The 20,830-nt window shown below is 25.6% G+C and overlaps 1 protein-coding gene across 1 annotated transcript; it reads left to right on the top strand.

The window, feature by feature from the left end:
- The first annotated feature begins 68 nt into the window (after window positions 1-68).
- LOC107450140 (dual specificity mitogen-activated protein kinase kinase 7) lies at window positions 69-18,791 on the top strand. The gene is made up of 10 exons (XM_016065874.3): window positions 69-266; window positions 4,820-4,928; window positions 6,862-6,934; window positions 7,084-7,197; window positions 9,030-9,254; window positions 10,168-10,347; window positions 11,135-11,215; window positions 13,053-13,195; window positions 15,865-15,910; window positions 17,618-18,791. The coding sequence occupies exons 1-10, from the start codon at window positions 113-115 to the stop codon at window positions 17,726-17,728; spliced, it is 1,236 nt and encodes a 411-aa protein (XP_015921360.1). The 5' UTR covers window positions 69-112; the 3' UTR covers window positions 17,729-18,791.
- The last annotated feature ends 2,039 nt before the right edge of the window (window positions 18,792-20,830 follow it).

The following is a 20,830-nucleotide window of genomic DNA, read 5'->3' on the forward strand; positions in this document are numbered from 1 at the left end:
TCTTTTTTTCTTGACGGCGGTTACAAGGAAAATTAGTTTATTTGTGACAGCAGTCAACTTTCGACTTCTCAACTTTACTAATCGTTTATTGTGAAAAGTATCAAAATCTGACATGGCGACCATGGCTTCTTTTCACAATAAACTTATGAATTTAGAAGCTCGTTTACGAGCTGAAAATGAAGCAAGAAGTCGCGATAAGTTACCTAGAGAATTAACTACTGAGTTTTCCAGCCCTCAACATACACCTCGACCTAGATTGAAAACTCGTAAGTACTAAATACTCATACCTACTTCTACGATGGGTAACTTTCAATTTTCTTAGGAAAGTGTAAACAATCTGACTTATTGTTGACAAATAGAAGATTATATGTCATATGATTTATGGTTTAACAATTTAATTATAACATAAACATAATGTTTTTTCTGATTTTGAGGAAATAGTATGTATTAATGATACAGTCGCACTTGAAATGTGTTTGTTATGGGATATGTTAACTTGTTTTGGTAATATATTACACTTACGTTGATTTGCATACGTTGATTACGTTAGTTTGCTTTACTTCAGTCAATTCTATCTTTAATTTGCTATAAAGAAATATCTGTAAAAGTGCGACTTTTCAATTATAACTTTTCATTGACTTATTATTTTGGGAAATTGCTTTAGTTCTTCCATTCCTAATAACTTTTTTGTACTATTTCTTTGATTATGATTATGGTCACTACTATTTGTTTGCATAATTGTTGATCTGATAATTTTTTCTGTTGAGAATTTGTTTAAATTTTACCCTTAATGAAATATATAAGTTTCTGCTCTTTTTCTCATTTTTTGTTTTATGATATGAATTTTTAAATTTATTGTTGTATAGATCTTACTATTATGTAAGTTTTTTTAAAAAAAATTTAAGGTAAAGCTGCGTAATAACTTTTATTAGTGTGATGTGGGTGTACCCATGCTTCTCATAATTTTGTTTGTTTATATTTGCTTTTTCTTTTTAATCAATGTTATTTTTTTTGCGGTTTTTTTCGTGATAAAAAGTACACTGTTGAATCAGTCATTAAATTTCTTTTTAAGAAATAGAAAGTTCAGTGTATACTTTTCAATGGTTTCAAAATGCCAGAGTTCCCACAGGGTTAAAGAAACCTAAAATTAACAGAAAATTTGATTTTGGGGGGAAAAGGTATGGAAATTTTCAGGCAAAAACCTGAAATAAATTATTTCAAAATTATGCCATCAATAAATAACTGTGGAGGTTTAAAGTTAAAAAGTTTCACATCTATTTTTATTATGTTTAAATTCTGCTGCTACATTGTAAAATTTCTTTAAAGAATTTTCTTCATTCTAATTTGGGAAAATTACTTTTTTGTTTAACAATTTTTTGTTAAAATTTTTTCCTTATTATTTTATTTTAGTTAAATTGTAAGTAACCATATTTGGTTGGTAGATTGGAAAAAAAGAAGCATCCAGATAATTCTTTAACTAAAAAGTAACATCAATGTAAAGAATTTTTCACAAATGTATTACACTTAAAATAAACGTGGGCAAAAATTTTGCGCATGCACATTACTTTAAAGTCTGTATTAAAATTGAATGCTCATCAAAAAAACTATCAAGAGAACCATCAAAAAAACAATTCCTTAACTTTAAACACCAATAAATCTGTAAGAAATTAAATCCAGCAATTGCACTTCAGCTTGGAAATGAAAAAAAAAAAAAATTGTGGTCCATTACTTTTAATAATTCGGTATAGCTATTAGTTGGACATATATATAGTACAAAGTGATTTTCCAGCCAGATTCATTTGTTAGCTTGAGCTATTGTTGAGTTTTTGAAATAATACAGTAAATATTTCTTTAAATAGTCATTTTAATTAATAACAGTCAATTATTTGCATTGTATACAGAAAGCTAAATTTTAAAATGTCTGTATTTTGATTATTTTGAAAATGCATCTCATAAAATTAGCAATATTATTATTTTTTACGGGACAAAAGTAAAATACTGTGATATTATCCTTATATTTGTTATATTAGTGATTCTCATGAAATATGACAATTTGGACCAAAACATTTTTTTCAAATTTAAAGTCGGCAAAATAATCTAAAATTTTTTTTGTGTACTTCTTTAGTTACACTTAGTAATATCTTATGGACAGCAGTGTAGTTTATTGACATTTGCTCGGGAAAAAAATAAAATAGAAATTCACAAAATCTTGCATGCCAGGAAAATCACATATTAGCTTAGAAGTTTAAAAAACAGTCATTTTGAGTTAATAGTAAGTAATTCAACTTAAGTCTTTATGTTAGATGAACCATAAATTGTTAAAATTGATTCTTTTTATCCACTGTAGAAAGAATTAAAAAATTTTTTGTTGCTGATATGTACAGAATAAAATTATGTATAATAATCAATCAATAAATAAATAAATAACTTTGATTACATCCAAGCATATTACAATCATACATAAACTTGGTATTAGGTTAATATTTGCTTTCCCTCCTTACAGTATTAGCAGTTAAAAAAAATTTCTGGTAACACTTCAATGTCCTGGCATTCATAAGCCAGGATAATGACAAGTTTGCCATTTTATAGCATATAACTTTACTTGAATTAAATATTTTGGCCTAAGATATTTATATTCTGTAGAAAACAACAGGATTTCTTAAAATAACTCAGATAAACCTATGTAGTTTTTGTTATTAATGATTTCAAGAAGCGAGGAAAATGACAACACAAAAACCTACTCACCTTTAAAAAATTTTTGAACCAGAAAATTGGTTCTTTATTCATGCAACGAGACATGTTCATATAGGAGGGTATCTAATCAATCTATTAATATAAGATATTGATTGAGAGCTCTATCTATTTTGGTTATAAACCACTAAATAAAAGTAGCCAGGAAAGTGACAGATTTTCATGGGACAAACAAATTATTGACAGAANAATAGATTTTAAACCAGAAAATTGGTTCTTTATTCATGCAACGAGACATGTTCATATAGGAGGGTATCTAATCAATCTATTAATATAAGATATTGATTGAGAGCTCTATCTATTTTGGTTATAAACCACTAAATAAAAGTAGCCTTTCTTGGGACAAACAAATTATTGACAGAAAAAATTAATTTAAACAAAGTTTTTGTGAATAATACCCTCTGCGTATATATATTCTATAAATGCTTACACCGGTTGAGATAAAAAAAATTAGATATTGAAAAATTTATAGGAAGTTTTGAAGCTTGCTATTATTGGAAACATTGTTTGGGACATGCCAGGAAAATGACATTTTGAAGTTCAATTAAATTTTTTAACTATACAAAACAGTCAATGCTAGTGCAAAGTCATTTTAAAATGCTAACAGCAGTGCTATTTATTATTTTTTTTTTTTAAATAGTTTTCTTAGTATTATAGTATTAGATCTTGGAGCAAGGGACAGTAAATTGTCATATTTTGTGAGAATCACCCATATACATACATCACATACCAGAGTTCTCCCTAGTAATAAAAATGGGCAAGAGTGTTTCCTCAAAAAAAAAAGGGCACTTTGAATTTTGAACACTTAACGCCAAAATGTATCAAATTGTGTAGTATTATGTAATAACTGAATTTTATCCTGAACAATTTTTAAATTACTCTTTCACTTTTTTATATATATATATAATTTACTGTATAAAAAGAAAAAATCTTTTTTTCACTGCATTTCAAAAAGTTTAGTTTATAAAAATTAATTAAAGGCATGCTAAAAAACATGTCTCTAAGAATATTTTTTTTCAAAAAAAAAAAAAAAAAAAAAAAAAAAAAAAAAAAAAAAAAAAAAAAAAAATTGAGAAACAACTTGAAAGCTGTTTCTATAATTTAAACTGAAAATTTTGAAAAAGTGAAACATTTAAAAGTATATTCTCTAAAAAAAAGGTAAGACAACTTTGAAAAAATTTAAATTATAAAATTTTAAATTTGAGAATAATCCTAACAAAGAAAATATTTGTAATAGTAATTAGAATTCAACCTATCAACACAGATACTTTTTCCAGTGTGTAACTATTATTTAAACAGTGAGTTATTTATTTTTGAACAGAATATTAGCAGGCCGCCCTTCTAAAAATGCTTAGGGAGATTACTGCACATGCAGGCATTTTTTTCGTTCTGTACTAATTGCTGTTCTGTAAATTAGTTTCGGATTATATTGGGTTAAAATTCAAACTAACATTGTATTCTGCTTTCATTCATGAAATTTTTTTTTTTAAATTCTTAAATAATTTTAGTAAAGATGTTAAATTTTTTGCAAATATTAAGCTGTTGTATGAAAATATTGTTTCGAAATTTTAAATATTTATTTTGTAATCATTATTTTAGTCGTATATGTTGACTTAACACAGTTACATTTATTTATTTCAAAGTAAGTATAATTTATTAAAAAGTAAATTGCTTGCTGTTTTAATACAAAATAAAGGAAATGATTAAACCAAAAATTTATTTAAAAAATAGGAAAGGTAATTATGTTATTACAAAATATCCTACATTTAGGTTACATCAGGAGATAACTTTAAAATTTAATAAAGAAACATTTAAGATTGAACAATAACCAAATTCAATAATGTAAAACTAATGAAAGAGTGATAAATATTACTTGTCAATATTTTTAAAAAATGGATCGGTAAATTATTTACAAGTAAATACCAGTATAATTCTATTGCCAGACAAAGATGTCCGGCTCTACTTCATTTAATAATGTATGTAATTTTTCTGTCTTACGTGAATGCACACAACTATAAGATAATTATCTTTTTATGATTTAAATAGTCACATATTTTTATTATTATAGTTCCTATTGGTGAGTTTGGATCACCTGGAAGGCCTTCCTCTGCTAGCCGATCCAGAAAGAACTTTATGCTTCCCAATTCGCCTGTTCCAAGCTTGAAAATGGCTGATAAGTAGGTGTCATCGGTGTTAAATAGATCTTGTACATTATATATTGCATTATAAAATTATCTTTCTGGTAATTTGAATTATTGAACAATATGAGAAAGCATACACATTAATAAATGGGTTTACTATTTATCTGAAGTTTAAGACACATTCGAAAAAAATATTAATGAAATAAATTAAATTAAACTAGAAAAAATACTTTCTGTAGCAAAATTTGTTTCTTTTCTTTTTTTTTTCTCTTCATTTTTTGTTGTCTAGATGTTTTGAAGTTGTGTTATTTGATATTGCAATTTATAGTTGTGCATTTAGTTTCAATAATTCTGTTTGAAGTAAAACTATAGAATTTAATTTAAAATAAATTAAAAATAAAACACTTTTTCTCGTATTTTTCATTTATTTTATACCTTTCAAATTCTTTTCTGCTTTTTTTTTTTTGGTTCTCTTCTACTTTTTTTAATCAACTTTTGTGTTCTTTTCTTGTTTTCTCAATATTTTTAACTTATATTATGTTCTATGGTCTTGCAGCTTATGCACAGATTATAAAACTTAATATTTTTTTAAAATTTTATTTTTCTTGAAATTTTTCTCTTTTTTAAAATTTTCTTATTGTTATTGTATCTTTATATATCACATTTCCCCCCGTATTTTCTTGATTTTTGTTTTCTATTTTTTGCTTGATTGTTTTATTTTGCATATTTTGCTTTAATTTGCATTTTTTTTTTTTTTTGCTTTATTCTTTTTCTATTTTCGTTTCAGCTTTCTGTGCTCTTTATCCTATTGTATTATTGTATTGTTTGCTTTGGTTATATTAATACAATAATAGAAAGCACTTTTTTCGGATATAATTGAGTGAGCTGATGACGAAATTATATTTTTTCCGTTATTTTGTATTTCTGTTTTTCTTAGATATTTTAATTTTTTATTAAATTTTTTTTTAATAATTTTTTTTTCTTTAAAAAAAATCTTTTTTTGTATACTTACAGCTTATGTTCGGTAAATAGCAATAATTTTTCTGAATTTTCTTTGTTGATCTCTCTTATTTATCCTTTTTGTCTTTGTTGTGTCATTATATATATGTATGTGCGTGTATAACCTCTCATTACAAACATATTTTTTATTTCCCTGTGAATCTTCTATAAATAAACCATTATGTGCCCTCTCCACAAAGTGGACACAGACAGTCATTCATGCCCCGAAATTTATTTTCTATCTCTTCAAACTGGACACCAATTATTCAAAATTTGAAAGAAAAAAATTATTTGCTTCATATTCCAAAAATGAAATGAAGATAAATAAATAAAATGTTTGCAACGTTCCAACATCTTTTGAGAATGAAAATTTTTTATTTTATCCATAAGTAAAGATATTAAGCTATTTCAATACTAAGGAATGACTCTTTTTCCTGTCACCTGCCTTTATCTCTTCAAAGAAAGAGAAAATGATACAGCACATGTGAAATATTTCAGGTAGCAGTATCTGTTCTTCTGGACAACTCAGGTCATTCTCATAAGCTGAATTGCTTGGGTTTTAAAGAAAAATTCTAGTTATTGATGTGTATATAAATCATTTATCCAGACATTTGGCAAATGATCAATTGTGAATATTACAGCTTCTCATATGACCTAATGCTTTTCATTTTTTCTTTTTGTATTGAAAAAGAATTTAAATTTTAAAAAAGATCAATGTAAATAGTTATTATTGATTATTTCTATATCCGAGCTATTATTTTAAAAACGGTTTATAGCTTTAAACTTCGTTATTAGTGTATCCTTCCTGTAAACTGACAACTCTTGTAGACAGACAGTTTATTCTATCTCAGGAATGTCCATTTAACCAAGACTTCACTGTATGTGTGTGTATGTATATATATACACACACACAAATAATTTAAATTATGTATGAGAATCGATAAATAAAAGCTTTTTCTTCTCCCTACAGCAATATTAGTGAGACTGACTGGAAGCTTCAAGAAATCATGAAGCAAGCAAATATTCTTACCATTAATGGCATCGTAAGTATGACATTTATTGTTTATCTCTGTCTATATATTTTTCTATTATAATAGTTAATACAAAAATTATTAATCCCATAAGAATGAATATTAATCGATAGTGTTTGATATTGTGGGCAGAACTTGCATTAAAAAATGTTTTGTTCCAGAAATATAGTGCTGCCATGAATGATTTAGAGCAACTTGGTGAATTAGGAACTGGTACTTGTGGTCATGTTGTTAAAATGAGACATAAACCTTCAAATAAAGTCATAGCTGTGAAAGTAAGATTCTATTTTGTATGATTTTTTATTATCCAAGTAGAATATGCTACTTTGATTTTTTTTTTTTGTTAATTACAAAATAAAAAATTAAATATAATCTATCTTACCCTCTATTAGTACTTAGTTATTAAAACTTTTCACAATGTGAATGAGCAATTCAAATCTGATCTTTTTTTTTTTTTTTTGAAGTGGTCTCTAAAAGTGGCCTTTAACAATTTAAAATCTAACAGGCCCTTGGACTCAAGACTGGATATAAAAATAATAAAAGTTGGAGATAACTTTTTTTAAGTCATATAAATTAGACTATCTGAATAAGTGTCTTAACAATGTTGTAAATTAAAGCTAATTATGATGTTTCTTTTATATGATGTAATAAAGATTAGGAAACATTTTGCATTTATTAAGTATGTAGTTAAACTATCTTTTTATCTTAAAATTTTATTGCTTATTTTTTTTTAGCGATTTGTTTTTATACAATACTTATTTTCTTAATTAATTGTTAAATTTGTCTTTGATTTATAAAATTTAGCAAAAAGTTTAAATAATTAGTTGCTGAAAATGTAGATTAATCTGCCCCGAATCCTTTTATTTTGTTTACAGACTTAGTTATATTTCTTAATTGGTCACTTTGAGGGCTATATTAACTCAACTTTATCTGATAAAAAATTAATTTCTTGATGCTTTGAATTCAGATAATGCATAAAAAACAACAGATTTAAATAATATATATAAAAAAATATTTACTGAAAGAAAGATAAAAAATCTATATGATTAAAGAAGAAAATAAATAGCAGATGTTAGAGTGGGAATCAAATCAACTACTCTGTAGATGACTTGGATGAATTAAAATCCTTTAATTTTATTATAATGAAATAAAAAATATTTAACCCCCTCACCTTTACAATTGCAATTCTGCCTCCTGAAACAAATAGGATACATTCCTTATTAACAGCTTAACCTTTTTAGTTTCAAACTAATAGTTTAAAAAATTAATTTTTATTTGTGTCAAAGAAATTAATATATATTCATTGATTGTGATCATGATTTCACAAAATGTTTGAAAATGCAGTAAAAGTAGCTCTATATAATTCAAAATTTGATAGAAATATGTTTTCTCATTTGTAGACTGAAGTTAGTGTCTGATATGTAAATCCTCTAAAAATTAAAGTACTTTAGCTTGTTTTAACAGTACTACTTTATATAATTTTAATAACTAATTCTATTTTATCTTACATCAAATGGAATTTATTCATAATTTATAGCCCTAGTTTATCACTAAACATACGATAATGGGTCTTTTGACCAGTTATAGAATGTTTTATCGTATTGTCAAGTGTTGGTATTTTTAGTGTTATGTTGAGTTATTATTGAAGCCTCCCTAGTTTATTTTCAAATTTGGAACATTGATGCCCTTAAACTGCCCTTTTTATTATTTTATCAACCTGAAAAATTATTTATGCCAATTCTTCTTTTGACAAATTTTCTTAACATCTTTTGGAAAATTTTCATAGGTTGAAAACATTAAATTATATTTTTTATCAATAAATGTTAAGATATAGAACGTGCTCAGTATAAATACAAATAATGATACAATGAATGAATGAATTGATAAGTTAATGAAGGAATGCATAGATTAAGCAATGAAAAAAAAAAGGAAATTGGCAAATGAGAGTTATTGAATTAAATGAGTTAAATGGTTAATCGGTAGATAGGTTGTTGATATAAAAAAGATTTCATGCCTATTATTGTATTTTACTGTTATTATTTACTACTATTATTATTTTAACTTTGAATTTTTTATTCACATGTTATAATTGTTCTTTTCATGTTAGCAAATGCGTCGGTCTGGCAACAAAGAAGAAAACAAAAGAATCACAATGGATTTGGATGTTGTTCTTCAATGTGACTGTCCTCACATTGTGAAATGTTTTGGATATTTCATTACAGAATCTGATGTTTGGATCTGCATGGAACTTATGGCTACTTGCTTGGACAAATTATTAAAACGTCTACAATCTCCTATTCCAGAACAGATCTTAGGAAAAATGGCTGTTGCTGTAAGTCTTATAAACATTGATGTAACAGTAGCATAGTATCTGTAGTCATGCTCAAAAAGTTTCAACTTATTATTTTTGTCTTATGTGAGCATAAAATTAGTTTTATTATGAATGCAACTAATAATGTTATGGATATGTTAATAAGCATTTTTTTTTCATTCTTATCAGTTCAATTAAACTGTGAATACCTAAGTTATTATACTGGCTGTAATATTTACTTTAAACTTGATATTCCAATTAGTCTCAACTGACTGCTCTTAATAGAGCCCTAATCTTGAAGAATTATTAATATTTTTAAAACTAACAAAAAACGCCCTTAAAATGGAAATTCTATCTTAAATATTTCCTTTTGAAACTTAAATTTAACATACTACCATATTAAAATTTTATATTGTGAGAAATTAAAATTTAATTTTCCTTGAAGAAATTGTAAGAGGCTAAATTAGTGAAGAGAAATGCATAAATGTTCGCACTGATTATGTATTTATATATTATTCATTAATAACATCTATTTATTTATAAATAATATTACTATATAAAATGCAAAAATATTTGAAAAATTTCGTCTAAAAAATGACTTATTTCCAAAAATGCTACAATGTAATGCTAATAATAATGCATTTATCTAAAGAAAATTGCCCAAAATCTGATTTCAAAAAATGATTTAAATATTGCATGAAAATAGTTCAAAAATGTAAATGTTATTAAAGTGGATTTATTATAAAGTGTAAATTTTTTTCCACCCAGTGGATTGTTGGTATTCTAATTCTCTATCAATTCATTATTACTACTAAGTCATTATTTATTCGCTTAACAATTATATTCCAGTAAAAAACAAATAGGTTTTTACTTTGATTTGTTTACTGAAATTTATTATTTATTTTACTAAATTGGAAATTTATATTTTATTTAGATTGTAAAAGCCCTTCATTATCTTAAAGAAAGACATGGTGTGATACATAGAGATGTAAAGCCTTCTAATATACTCTTAGATGAAAATGGAACTGTAAAGTTGTGTGATTTTGGAATTAGTGGAAGATTAGTAGATTCTAAAGCAAAAACAAGATCTGCTGGTTGTGCTGCTTATATGGCAGTAAGTTTTTGCAATTGTATTTTCAATAAGTGCAACAGAACATCGATTATCCGAATTCCTTTAAAGAAAATACGTCTGTTAACAAATTTTTTTAAAGTGATTTTTTTATGTATGTACTTAGTTTTTTTTTAAAAATATGCTCTTAGTATTTTTTTCTATTTTAAAAAATATGCTGTCTTAATCCAAATACACCCAAGGCTATGTATTAGGTAATATATTATTTATTATGTATAGTTTTTTATGCAATATTTTAAATTTTTTACTTAATGTTTTCAAATAATGTATTAATTCTTATATATTCTTTTCTTTTATAATCTTTAAATCTTTCAATTATAATGTTGGCATATGGGTGCCCTTTTTTTTATTTAGTAATTCATAATCTAACCATAATCATACATCTAACAAATACACGATTTGTATATAGTTTTTTTTTTTTTTTTTTTTTTTTTTTTTTTTTTTTTTTTTTTTTTTTGTGTGTTGAAATGTTTTTTTGGAGCAAGTTTAATTTTTTTTGTTGTGTTTAATTTATTTTTACTTTGAATTCCTTTAAATAGCTTAATGTTATCAAATAATGTATTAATTCTTATATATTCTTTTATAATCTTTAAATCTTTCAATTATAATGTTAGCATATGGGTGCCCTTTTTTTAATTTAGTAATTCATAATCTAACCATAATCATACATCTAACAAATACACGATTTGTATGTAGTTTTTTCTTGTGTGTGTGTTGAAATGTTTTTTTGGAGCAAGTTTAATTTATTCTTACTTTGAATTCCTTTAAATAGCCAGAACGAATCGATCCTCCAGATCCTGAACGTCCAGATTATGACATACGAGCTGATGTGTGGAGTTTAGGTATCTCTCTTGTAAGTTCCAAGTCTATCTTCCAAAGTGTATTTCTTGATTGCTTATAGACACACTAGAAAACTATTACAAGGATTTGATTTTCAATTCTGATGTATAATCTTACATATACAGTAGTCTCCACTTAATGTAATCTCTGTCAGTGTTTTCAGTCACTTATTGTTAGCAAAATCACTCAATCCGGATGTTCTGTATTAATTTCTATGTTAAAATGATATCTTTGTGATATATCTTATTAGATTCTTTAATGTTATCAGTGTTTTTATTAATTTTTTCAAAAATAATCTGAATTGCTAAAGAAATATTCATTATTATTCAAAAAGAATCTTCTTTTTTTCCCATATTATTGTTTGAATTTCAGAGAGTCTCCCTTTTTTATCCTAGGTGTTTTTTTAAATTGCAAGTCCATAGAAGTGGGGATCAGTTGTCAATTATACACAATAATTTTATTAATGTCTCAGAAGAGCAGGATCTAATTTAAACCAAAAATGTATGTGTTTATATGAGGAATGATGATAATGATCGTTGAAAACTAATAGTTTGACATTAATACCAAAGAATGACATTTAAAACTGTCGTTATACCAAAACTGAGTCATTGTTAAAATCTCACCGTCTCTTCTTTGCAAAGTTTTGAAAAATCAATGATCTTATTAAAAGAGAAAAATAAACACGGACTTCTTTTTAAAAATTGTAATTTTTATATTTTAAAAGAATTATGTAAATAAGCCCTTCTTATATTTTACTTTCAAACCTATTATGTAAGGATTAAATTAATAAATTTATCTAATTTGTGATTCTTTTATTATTATTAATTGATCAATGTTATCAAAATCATTGTGTCCTAAAATGATTACATTAAGCAAAGACTACTGTATATATGTTTTTAATGCTCATTTTGATTTTCTTTAAGTGTATGATTTAAGAGAAAAAAATTTTAAAAAACTGGTTTTTTTTTATTTGATGTATTTTTTGCAATAAAACTGAAATTGGAGCAAATAATACAGTTAACAAATAACACTTAGTTAGAGCCACCTGTGTAGAGTCACTTCTTTCCTCAATTTCCTGGTTTTAAAGATGCTGATTCTTTATTCCATTAGTTTAATGTTAAAAAGAGAAATCCTCTTTATATAGCTTCTTGGTGGAAATTTTCTTGCATTTTTCCCCTTATGCAAACTTACATTAGGTGCACAAGGACACAAAACAAATTATAAGTTGAATTGCTGATAATTTTTAATTTGTTATTTCTTTTGGTGTGAATTTTAGAAGTAAAAAAAGGAACTAACAAGAAATGATACAGTTGTCTTATAAAACTATGATTGGATTAAATTCCAGAATCTTCACTATTTTACAAAGCTGTATAGTAAATTTGTTTTATATGTGTTAAAATGTATTTAAAATGATACTAATAATATTTTTATATTTAGAAGAAACACTTGCTTAATTTGTTATACAAATTAACATGCTATTTGGTTTTGTAAGTTCGCCATTATGTAATGAACTATTATGTAACCTGTTTTTAGTGTAACATATTCTTGAATTACTCAATAAAGTATACTAAAATTTCTGAATAATGTTCTAACACTATCCTAAAATTGAAAAAAAAAAACTATCGCCGCTCTTTAATATTTATGAAGCTAAGTTAAATGAAAATAACTGAAGAAATAAGTTTGAAATGTTATTATTGATGAGTTGTAATTTGTTAAGTTGATTATTTTTGCGATACATGTTGGCTATTCTACAAATTGTATCAGTACAAAACTGTTTTGTTCAAAGAAATTTGAAATTTTTAAAATTATGAATGAATGTTTTTGTTTATATTTTAATTTTTTTTATCTAGGTTGAGCTTGCTACTGGTAAATTTCCCTACCAAGATTGCAAAACAGACTTTGAAGTTCTGAGTAAAGTTCTTCAAGAGGACCCTCCCAGATTGCCCTCTAATTTAGCATTTTCATTAGATTTTTGCAGTTTTGTTCAAGTTTGGTTAGTATTATTGTTAAAATAATTAATGCCATCTATTCCCAATATAAGACTATGCTTGAATTTTTTTAATTTTTATTGTGCCTGATTAAGTGTTTGGAAAAAGCTTTACATTTACCGAACTTGCTCATAACGAGTATAAAGAGACTGACATTTGCCCATTATGACCAAATGCTCATAAAAATGGGTTTGTGAGAAAAATCATATTGGTTCACACATACTTATTAAGTTATAAATATAGTACTTCATTATTCTATTTTTTGTTTCTAAGTTTTTCAGTGAACTCTAATGCCTCTTAAGTACATACTTTGGGACAGTTCATCTTGAAATTCTTCATATCCCTCGGAATCGTCATTACTATCATTATATTTTTTTACATACTTACCTTGAAATTCAGCAATATCCTCGAAAGTAAGTATCTGGGAAATAATAATATTGGCATTAACAGATTTATAACTATATTCTCAATTTCTATTTTTCGAAGTTGTCTACTTTTTCTTCCTGGGTCTCAAAATATTGCTTGCGAAAACCAGGCTTTGATCATTAAAAACAAGCTCTGCCTGCAATATATTTAACATTATACAAACCAAGTATATCCGATTTCTTAATAAAATCAGGGTTCTTTTTAAACTAGGGATCGTTATAGGCAAGTTCAACAGTATTTAATTCAAGTTCACTTTTTCTACATCCTTCTGAGACTGCTGCCCTCTGAATTACTGTCTAAGGAACATTCTGCAGTGTTAAATGTTTTTCCCTAAATGTTGAGGTAGAGTGTTGATTTGTGGCGCAGAAAATGTATTTCTTTGTTTAGAAATATGCCATTTAAAAAAAAAAAAAAAAGAACTTGCTCATTTCTTAATAAAATCAGGGTTCTTTTTAAACTAGGGATCATTATAGGCAAGTTCAACTGTATTTAATTCAAGTTCACTTTTTCTACATCCTTCTGAGACTGCTGCCCTCTGAATTACTGTCTAAGGAACATTCTGCAGTGTTAAAGGTTTTTCCCTAAATGTCGAGGTAGAGTGTTGATTTGTGGCGCAGAAAATGTATTTCTTTGTTTAGAAATGTGCCATTAAAAAAGATAGAGCATAGTTAACTTGAAATATTTCTATATCGAATTTCAATATTTTATAATAAGTTTTAAGAAAAAATATTAAGTTTGAACAGTTCAAGTAAAGCATTAAAAATTTATTTTTTTTTTTAAATTTCTATATATTTTGCACATGTAACAAAAACAAAACTTTTCAAACATATATTTTGTGAAAAAATGTCTACAACTTTATGTGACAGGGTGGCCACCCACCTTGAAAACCTGGAATTATCAGGGAAATTTAGATAAAAACCTGGAAAAATCAGGGAATTTTATAGAAAAGCTGGAAATTTTTTCTTTGATAATTTTTTTAATTTTACTAATTTAAATTATTTGTTAATTTTCTTAATTTAAATTATTTCGTCCATTATCCCATTTTTTTTAAATGGAAATGTATCACCAAACAGTTGAAATATCATCAACTTTGCTTGCATCAAAATTTGCTCCATTACAGTGTTAAACTGGAATGCCACATAAAATTCTCCCACGGTTGGTAAACCAATGTAGAAACCTTTGACCGCTATGGGACTGTGCAATTTAGGAAAGATTCTGGTGGAGGTGGAAAAATGGATTAGGATATTAGCTTCTGTTTTTAAATTCTGTCCTTGGGCTGAATCCATTTATGGCTCAAGTTTGTTCTGATGCTTTGGTGGTAATTTTTTTTTTCTATTTTGACAAAATGTTTTTATATTTTTAACTTCATAAAATTCTCCAAAAATTAGTTGGTTATAATTTAATAATAATAGATTTTGTATTGCACACTTTTTCTGAAAGCTTTTCTACTCCCATTCAAAGAAATCTGTGAATTATTTTTTCTCAGCAAACCAACCAATCTCACTTTTTTTTACAATCACTAACAGCACTGTTTGTCGACAAATCGTTACAATTGTTGCATTAATGCTAATTTTTTTTATTTCATTTTAACCTTTTATAACATATTTTAATTTAAAAAAAAAAGATTTTTTAAAAACCAACTATATATTAATATTTAATTTTACTCCTTTGTTGGTCAATATATGATTTTTGATTCAAAATTTTGTACCAAAGCATTAAAAAATAAATAATAAATCTTGCCAAATTGTCAAAATAAATTTTTTTTTTCAAGATGATATGTTAAAAAAATAACATTTTGAATAAAATATTTTATAATATAGACACTTTTCTTGTACACATCCTACACTTAATACGAAAAAAGAAATAAAAACCTGGAAATTTTAAGATTTTTATCTGGAAAACCTGGAAAAATCAGGGAAATTTGAAATCTGATTTGAGTGGCCACCCTGTGTGAGTACCCAGAAGTGAACATTTATTTATTTATTACTTATTTTTTAACATATTTTTCCAACTGAAAAACTCTAGTCTTAGAGGGATTTATGCAGGCTATTGCTCTATAAATTTGTATGTATAGTATTCTTGTATTATTTCATGTTTATCACACATGAAATAATACTTTAAAAAAGGAATAGTGTAGAAACTTGTACAAAAAACAAGGTATATCAAAGCAATTTCTTAATTTATTTATATTTTAAATTTATGAAGAAATTTTCTAGAATGGCACTAATTTTTCTATTTTCTCTTTTAGCTTAACAAAAGATTACCGTAAAAGACCAAAATATAGAGAATTATTGGTAAGATACTTGTTTTTGTTTATTCAAGGCATTTTGTAACTTCATTTTAATACTGTTTTAAATTTTATGAAAATTCTTCAACTATTGCTTTTATAAAGATTTATTTAAGACACATATTTCTGTATATACAATGTTTTATTTATTTATTTATTATCATTATTATTTATTTATTTTTTTGAAAATTGTGATGGAACATTAACCTTTAAAAACCGAATTAAGTGTTTAGTTTTTGACATCAATCTCGAAAGAATATGCTTTTGGTATGGCAGTCGTGTTTACAGTATTGCAATCTCCTGGTTTCATGTTATTCTATAGTTTCAAAAAATATCTTATTTGTGAAAATGAGAAATGTAAAAGGGTAAAAATAATTTCCTCATACATAAATAAACATAATAACTATGGTATAAGATTTTTGAACAAGTATGTTCTGTTTTTTCTCTCTTTAACTAAAAAAAACTTAAAAACTTCTAAAAAAACTTAATTGAAATTTTTGGTTTAATTTGACAAAGATTTATTTTGCCCAGTTTTGTGTGTAATTAACACAAAATTTAAAAAAAAAAATTTTTTTTCATTACATTTTAGCAGTTTGTAATTAAATAGTAAAATAATTTTTAATAATAAATAAGTAAAATAATTTTTTTTAACATTAAAAAGTTTTTGTATTTTATAGTTTTTTTTAAAAAAAGGTTAAAAACAGACTTTTTAATAAATTTTAATTGCCAATTTACCGAAAACAAATTAAGTAAACTTGTGGCATATACTTTTATTTTTAGTTTAGATTTACATGTGTATGATAGTATGTATGATAGTTATGTTTGGTTTTCGCATGCTTGTTTTAAAATTTATTAATTTTCTTAATTGTACTCTACAGATTGTGTGTTAGTACTTAAACAGATACTGTTGTTTTATCTGTCTAAAGTTACCCATCAGGGTTTAAAAAGGTTTAAAAATACCTTCTTTTTCCCTTATGAAATTAAGCTCATCTTGTTTTGTTAGAAACAGAACTTTGGTTTCTTTTTCTTAAAAAAAAAAAATTTATAAAATTGTACATCATTGAAAAGTAGTGTAATAGTCAGAATGCTTTATTTTAGAAGACTAATCTGAATATTGGATCCAAGTTGTGACTAAAAACCAAATTTCTTTAACAAATTGTGTTTGGATATGCTGCTTATTAAGTTTAATTTATTAATATTAACTAGCTTTTCATAATTCTTAAAAAAAAACTTTTTTTTAATTTTAATGTTTAACAATTTGTTTAAAATTTAAAAATAGTTCAAAAGTACAGTGTCTTCAAAATTCAAACCCTTAAATGAGGTTAATTACAATTATTATTGTAACTCTCTGGAATACATAGTTGTTTGTAAGATAACATGTATAATGAAATTAGTGGTTTGGTTTCAAGTAGATCCTCCTAAATGAACATGCTGTCAACTCTGTTCAAAAATAGTGCTTTCAATGCATATTTCATACAAGTTCTTAACAGTTAATTTAGACGAAAAAGAAAGTTGAACATTTATTTCAGTCAATTATTTTTCTTACCTGTATAGCCATGTTTAAGTGAAATTTTTTTAGGTTTAAAAATTTTCTCTCTCAATTCTTATTTTTTATAATAATTTCATTAACTACTTAATTCCTCTCTTTAAATTCTCTTATTAAGAACCATGCTTTTATCAAGTGCTAAATTTCTTTTTCAATTCTTTTATTTAGGAACATAATTTCATTAAAAGATATGAGAAAGCAAATGTCGATGTTGCTGCATGGTTTGCTTCCGTGATGCAAAGGAGTACACCCCGGACATTCAGATTCAGATATAAATGAGCAGATTCGTTTAAAAATTGCCATTAAAATATCCTGCTGAAGATTTCGTGTTGCTTAGCCCCACATTGTCGCCAAATTCGTTGAGTTCCTGCATCGGCAAAAGAATACAAATCCATGATAAAAAAAAGTGTGGGGGAAAGTATGGTGGTGTACTTGAAAAAATTGACAGGCGTCATTTAAGGTGCTTCAATTCAAATGCTCTCAGTGAGTCAAGGAAATGTTTTGTGGTGTGTGATAGAACTAACTAATTGAAATGTACTAAGAAACCATGGACATCTTGCATAAATTATCCCTTAGAGAATAATTTTTGATATTGAGATATTGAACAATTTTGTGAAAAAAATATTAAAAATAAAAAAAAATAACTAGGATTGTTTGTTATATATAATAAGTGCCACTAATTTAGTGTCATATCAGCATAATGTGATATACTTACCTATGTATGTAGGTAATGACTGATTTTGCCTTGTATTGCGTGTGATTGTTAAACTTTTTTTTTGTATTTCAAGCCTTTTTTTGTGTTAAATTTTAATAGCTTGTTCAAACAAGAATAAAAATAAATGTTTTGAGCATTTAGGAGTTTTTAGAATTTTATGAAGCACAATTTTTTCTTTTAAAATAAAGTTTAGTTTTTCAGGAATTATGAGTTTTGAACTTCCTTATTTCATTTATATGCTAACTTAAATTTTCATGTATTTTTCAATAGACCTACAAAAATGTTTTGATTAACTGAAACTACTAAATTAAGTAAATTTGGAGAACTAACTTTTTTTTAAACAATTAATGCCTATCATTGATATTTCTCAGTTAATTTTCATGTTTAAATCCCACATGTCTGTCCCACATGTTTGTTTTATTAATATGTATCTTTCTAATTGCGCTTAAAAGATTATATGTTGTACTTAAATTAAATATGTTCCTTTATTCCTATTAAATTTTTTGACTAATTAGACACTCAAAATGTACACGCTAATAATTAAATTATATTTTCTAAATGTTTATAGCTTTTTACTAAATGTGTAACTTTAAATAAATTAATCAGTTTTAGTTTTTTAAAAAAAAATTTGTTTCTGTTCTTATTTATAGTAATATTGAAACATTTGGTACATTAAGCATTTACCTATTAGAATAAGTTATCTCTGAATACAGCAGGATATATTTTTTTATACCTACATATTTATGATCGTAATTTTCAATTTTGAAAATTATCTTGAGTTTTATGTAATGCATGATGGATAACTTTTGAATTTGGATTATTTTTATTTATCAACTATAAATCTGAATCAAGTAGAATATTTTGTAAAATTTGTTTATATTCTCTAGTATTGTTTTGTTCTTATCTTGCATAAAAATTGTTTTTATTTGAGACAGAACCTTGTATCTCTTTTAACTAAAAAGTGCGTGTATGAGGTTAAAATATAAATATATGATTTGATTTGTAATATATTCTTTTTTGTAACTGATGGATAAGGTATGTGTTATTTATTTTATCTAATGAATTATAAAATATATTATTTATGAAAATCTTCAATTTATCCTGGTGCTACATATTAGTTTTTTCCCGGTTATAAAGTGTCTTTATAATTGAGGCTTTTATCAATGTTTTACTTGTCATGTCATGGATTTCAATACTAATAATGAAAACTTTTCTCAATTTTATTTCATTAATTTTTAGATGTAGGACTTAAATTTAATTTAATCAAATCCTTGTAAAATTTTTTTATTTAATTTGATTTTTTAAAACTAATGCTAGTACTCAAGACTTTCACTTCTACTCCATTATATTCTACCAATGAAAACTTCTTTGTTCAGTTTTGTTGCTTTAATTGAATAAATGTTATAAAACTGTCAATTGCGAATTATATCACAAAATACTAGATGGCAATTGCAGTATAAGATAATTCCTTCTCTAAATTTTTGTTCTTAAAACAGCATTATGTTTTATTATTTGTTAAAGTATCATGTTTCATTTGTTATCAACTGCCTGATATAATCATACATTCTTTTTAGTGCTAATTTTGAATGTTATGTTGCCTCTTGTGTAATGTGTTCCTGTCACTGAACATTATGCTTTTTTTTTTTTTTTGCTCCTATGAAATGGATGATTAATTATGTACATGGTTCAAAAATAATAAAACACTTAAGAGTCTGTTAACTGGTGTCATAGGTGGACTGTAAAAAAGAAAAGAAAGAAATATACATGTAAGGTAGGGGGATTTGCAGTTTCTTTTTATGAAAAGTCATCAACGGGGGAAAGTTTGGCACTTCACATCTGGTATGTAATATTTAGAACATATGAAAGATGCTCATATTGAGCCACATTTCTAAATAGCAATAAAAATTGATTTTTAGTTGTAAGCTGTTATTTCAAATTTATATATATATAGATACAGTAGGGAACCGATTATCCGGAACGGTCGGGACCATCGCTATTCCGGATAACTGATTTTTTCCGGTTTTCTGAATCGCTACAAAAAGCCGTTTTTTTTTATTGTTAAACCAAACCGAAAAAAAAAATAATAAATATTGGAAATAATCTTAAAAATAAGAAGAAACGCTGAAGTAATACACTAATGATTATTTCCAAATGATGGTAAGGTAAACATCGTTAAAAAAAGTAAGAAAAATCGTAAAATCTTATGAGGAAGAAATTTTTTTTTTTAAATATGGCGAGAAAATTTATCGAATTTCGTTCCGGTTTTCTGATTTCCGGATAACGGGTTCTGTACTGTATATATAACTAATTTCACATTAGGCTGTAAGTGCCGAATTTTCTTTATTGGCGACTTTTGATGATTTTTTCAGAGAATCTACATACTTTGCTGAGTATGTACACCTAATAATTTTTTACATTCCACTTAGTATATCATGTGTTATGAGACTCTAAATACTTTACATTACTTTCTGTTCACCGTGTATATTTTATCTTGTGTAGTATTTTAAGTATCAAAATTTAATTCAGGAATTTATAAATTCTTTTAAAATTGTGCCAAAGCAAAAATATTTTTTTTCTTATTTTTTTGATGAGCAATTAATATAAATTAATCAGTAATGATAGTCAGTATTTCTTTACTTTTGACAATTCCTTTTATTTATTTTAAG

Source organism: Parasteatoda tepidariorum, chromosome 5 (assembly GCF_043381705.1).
Source record: "Parasteatoda tepidariorum isolate YZ-2023 chromosome 5, CAS_Ptep_4.0, whole genome shotgun sequence".
In the NCBI taxonomy this organism is placed as follows: Eukaryota; Metazoa; Arthropoda; class Arachnida; order Araneae; family Theridiidae; genus Parasteatoda; species Parasteatoda tepidariorum.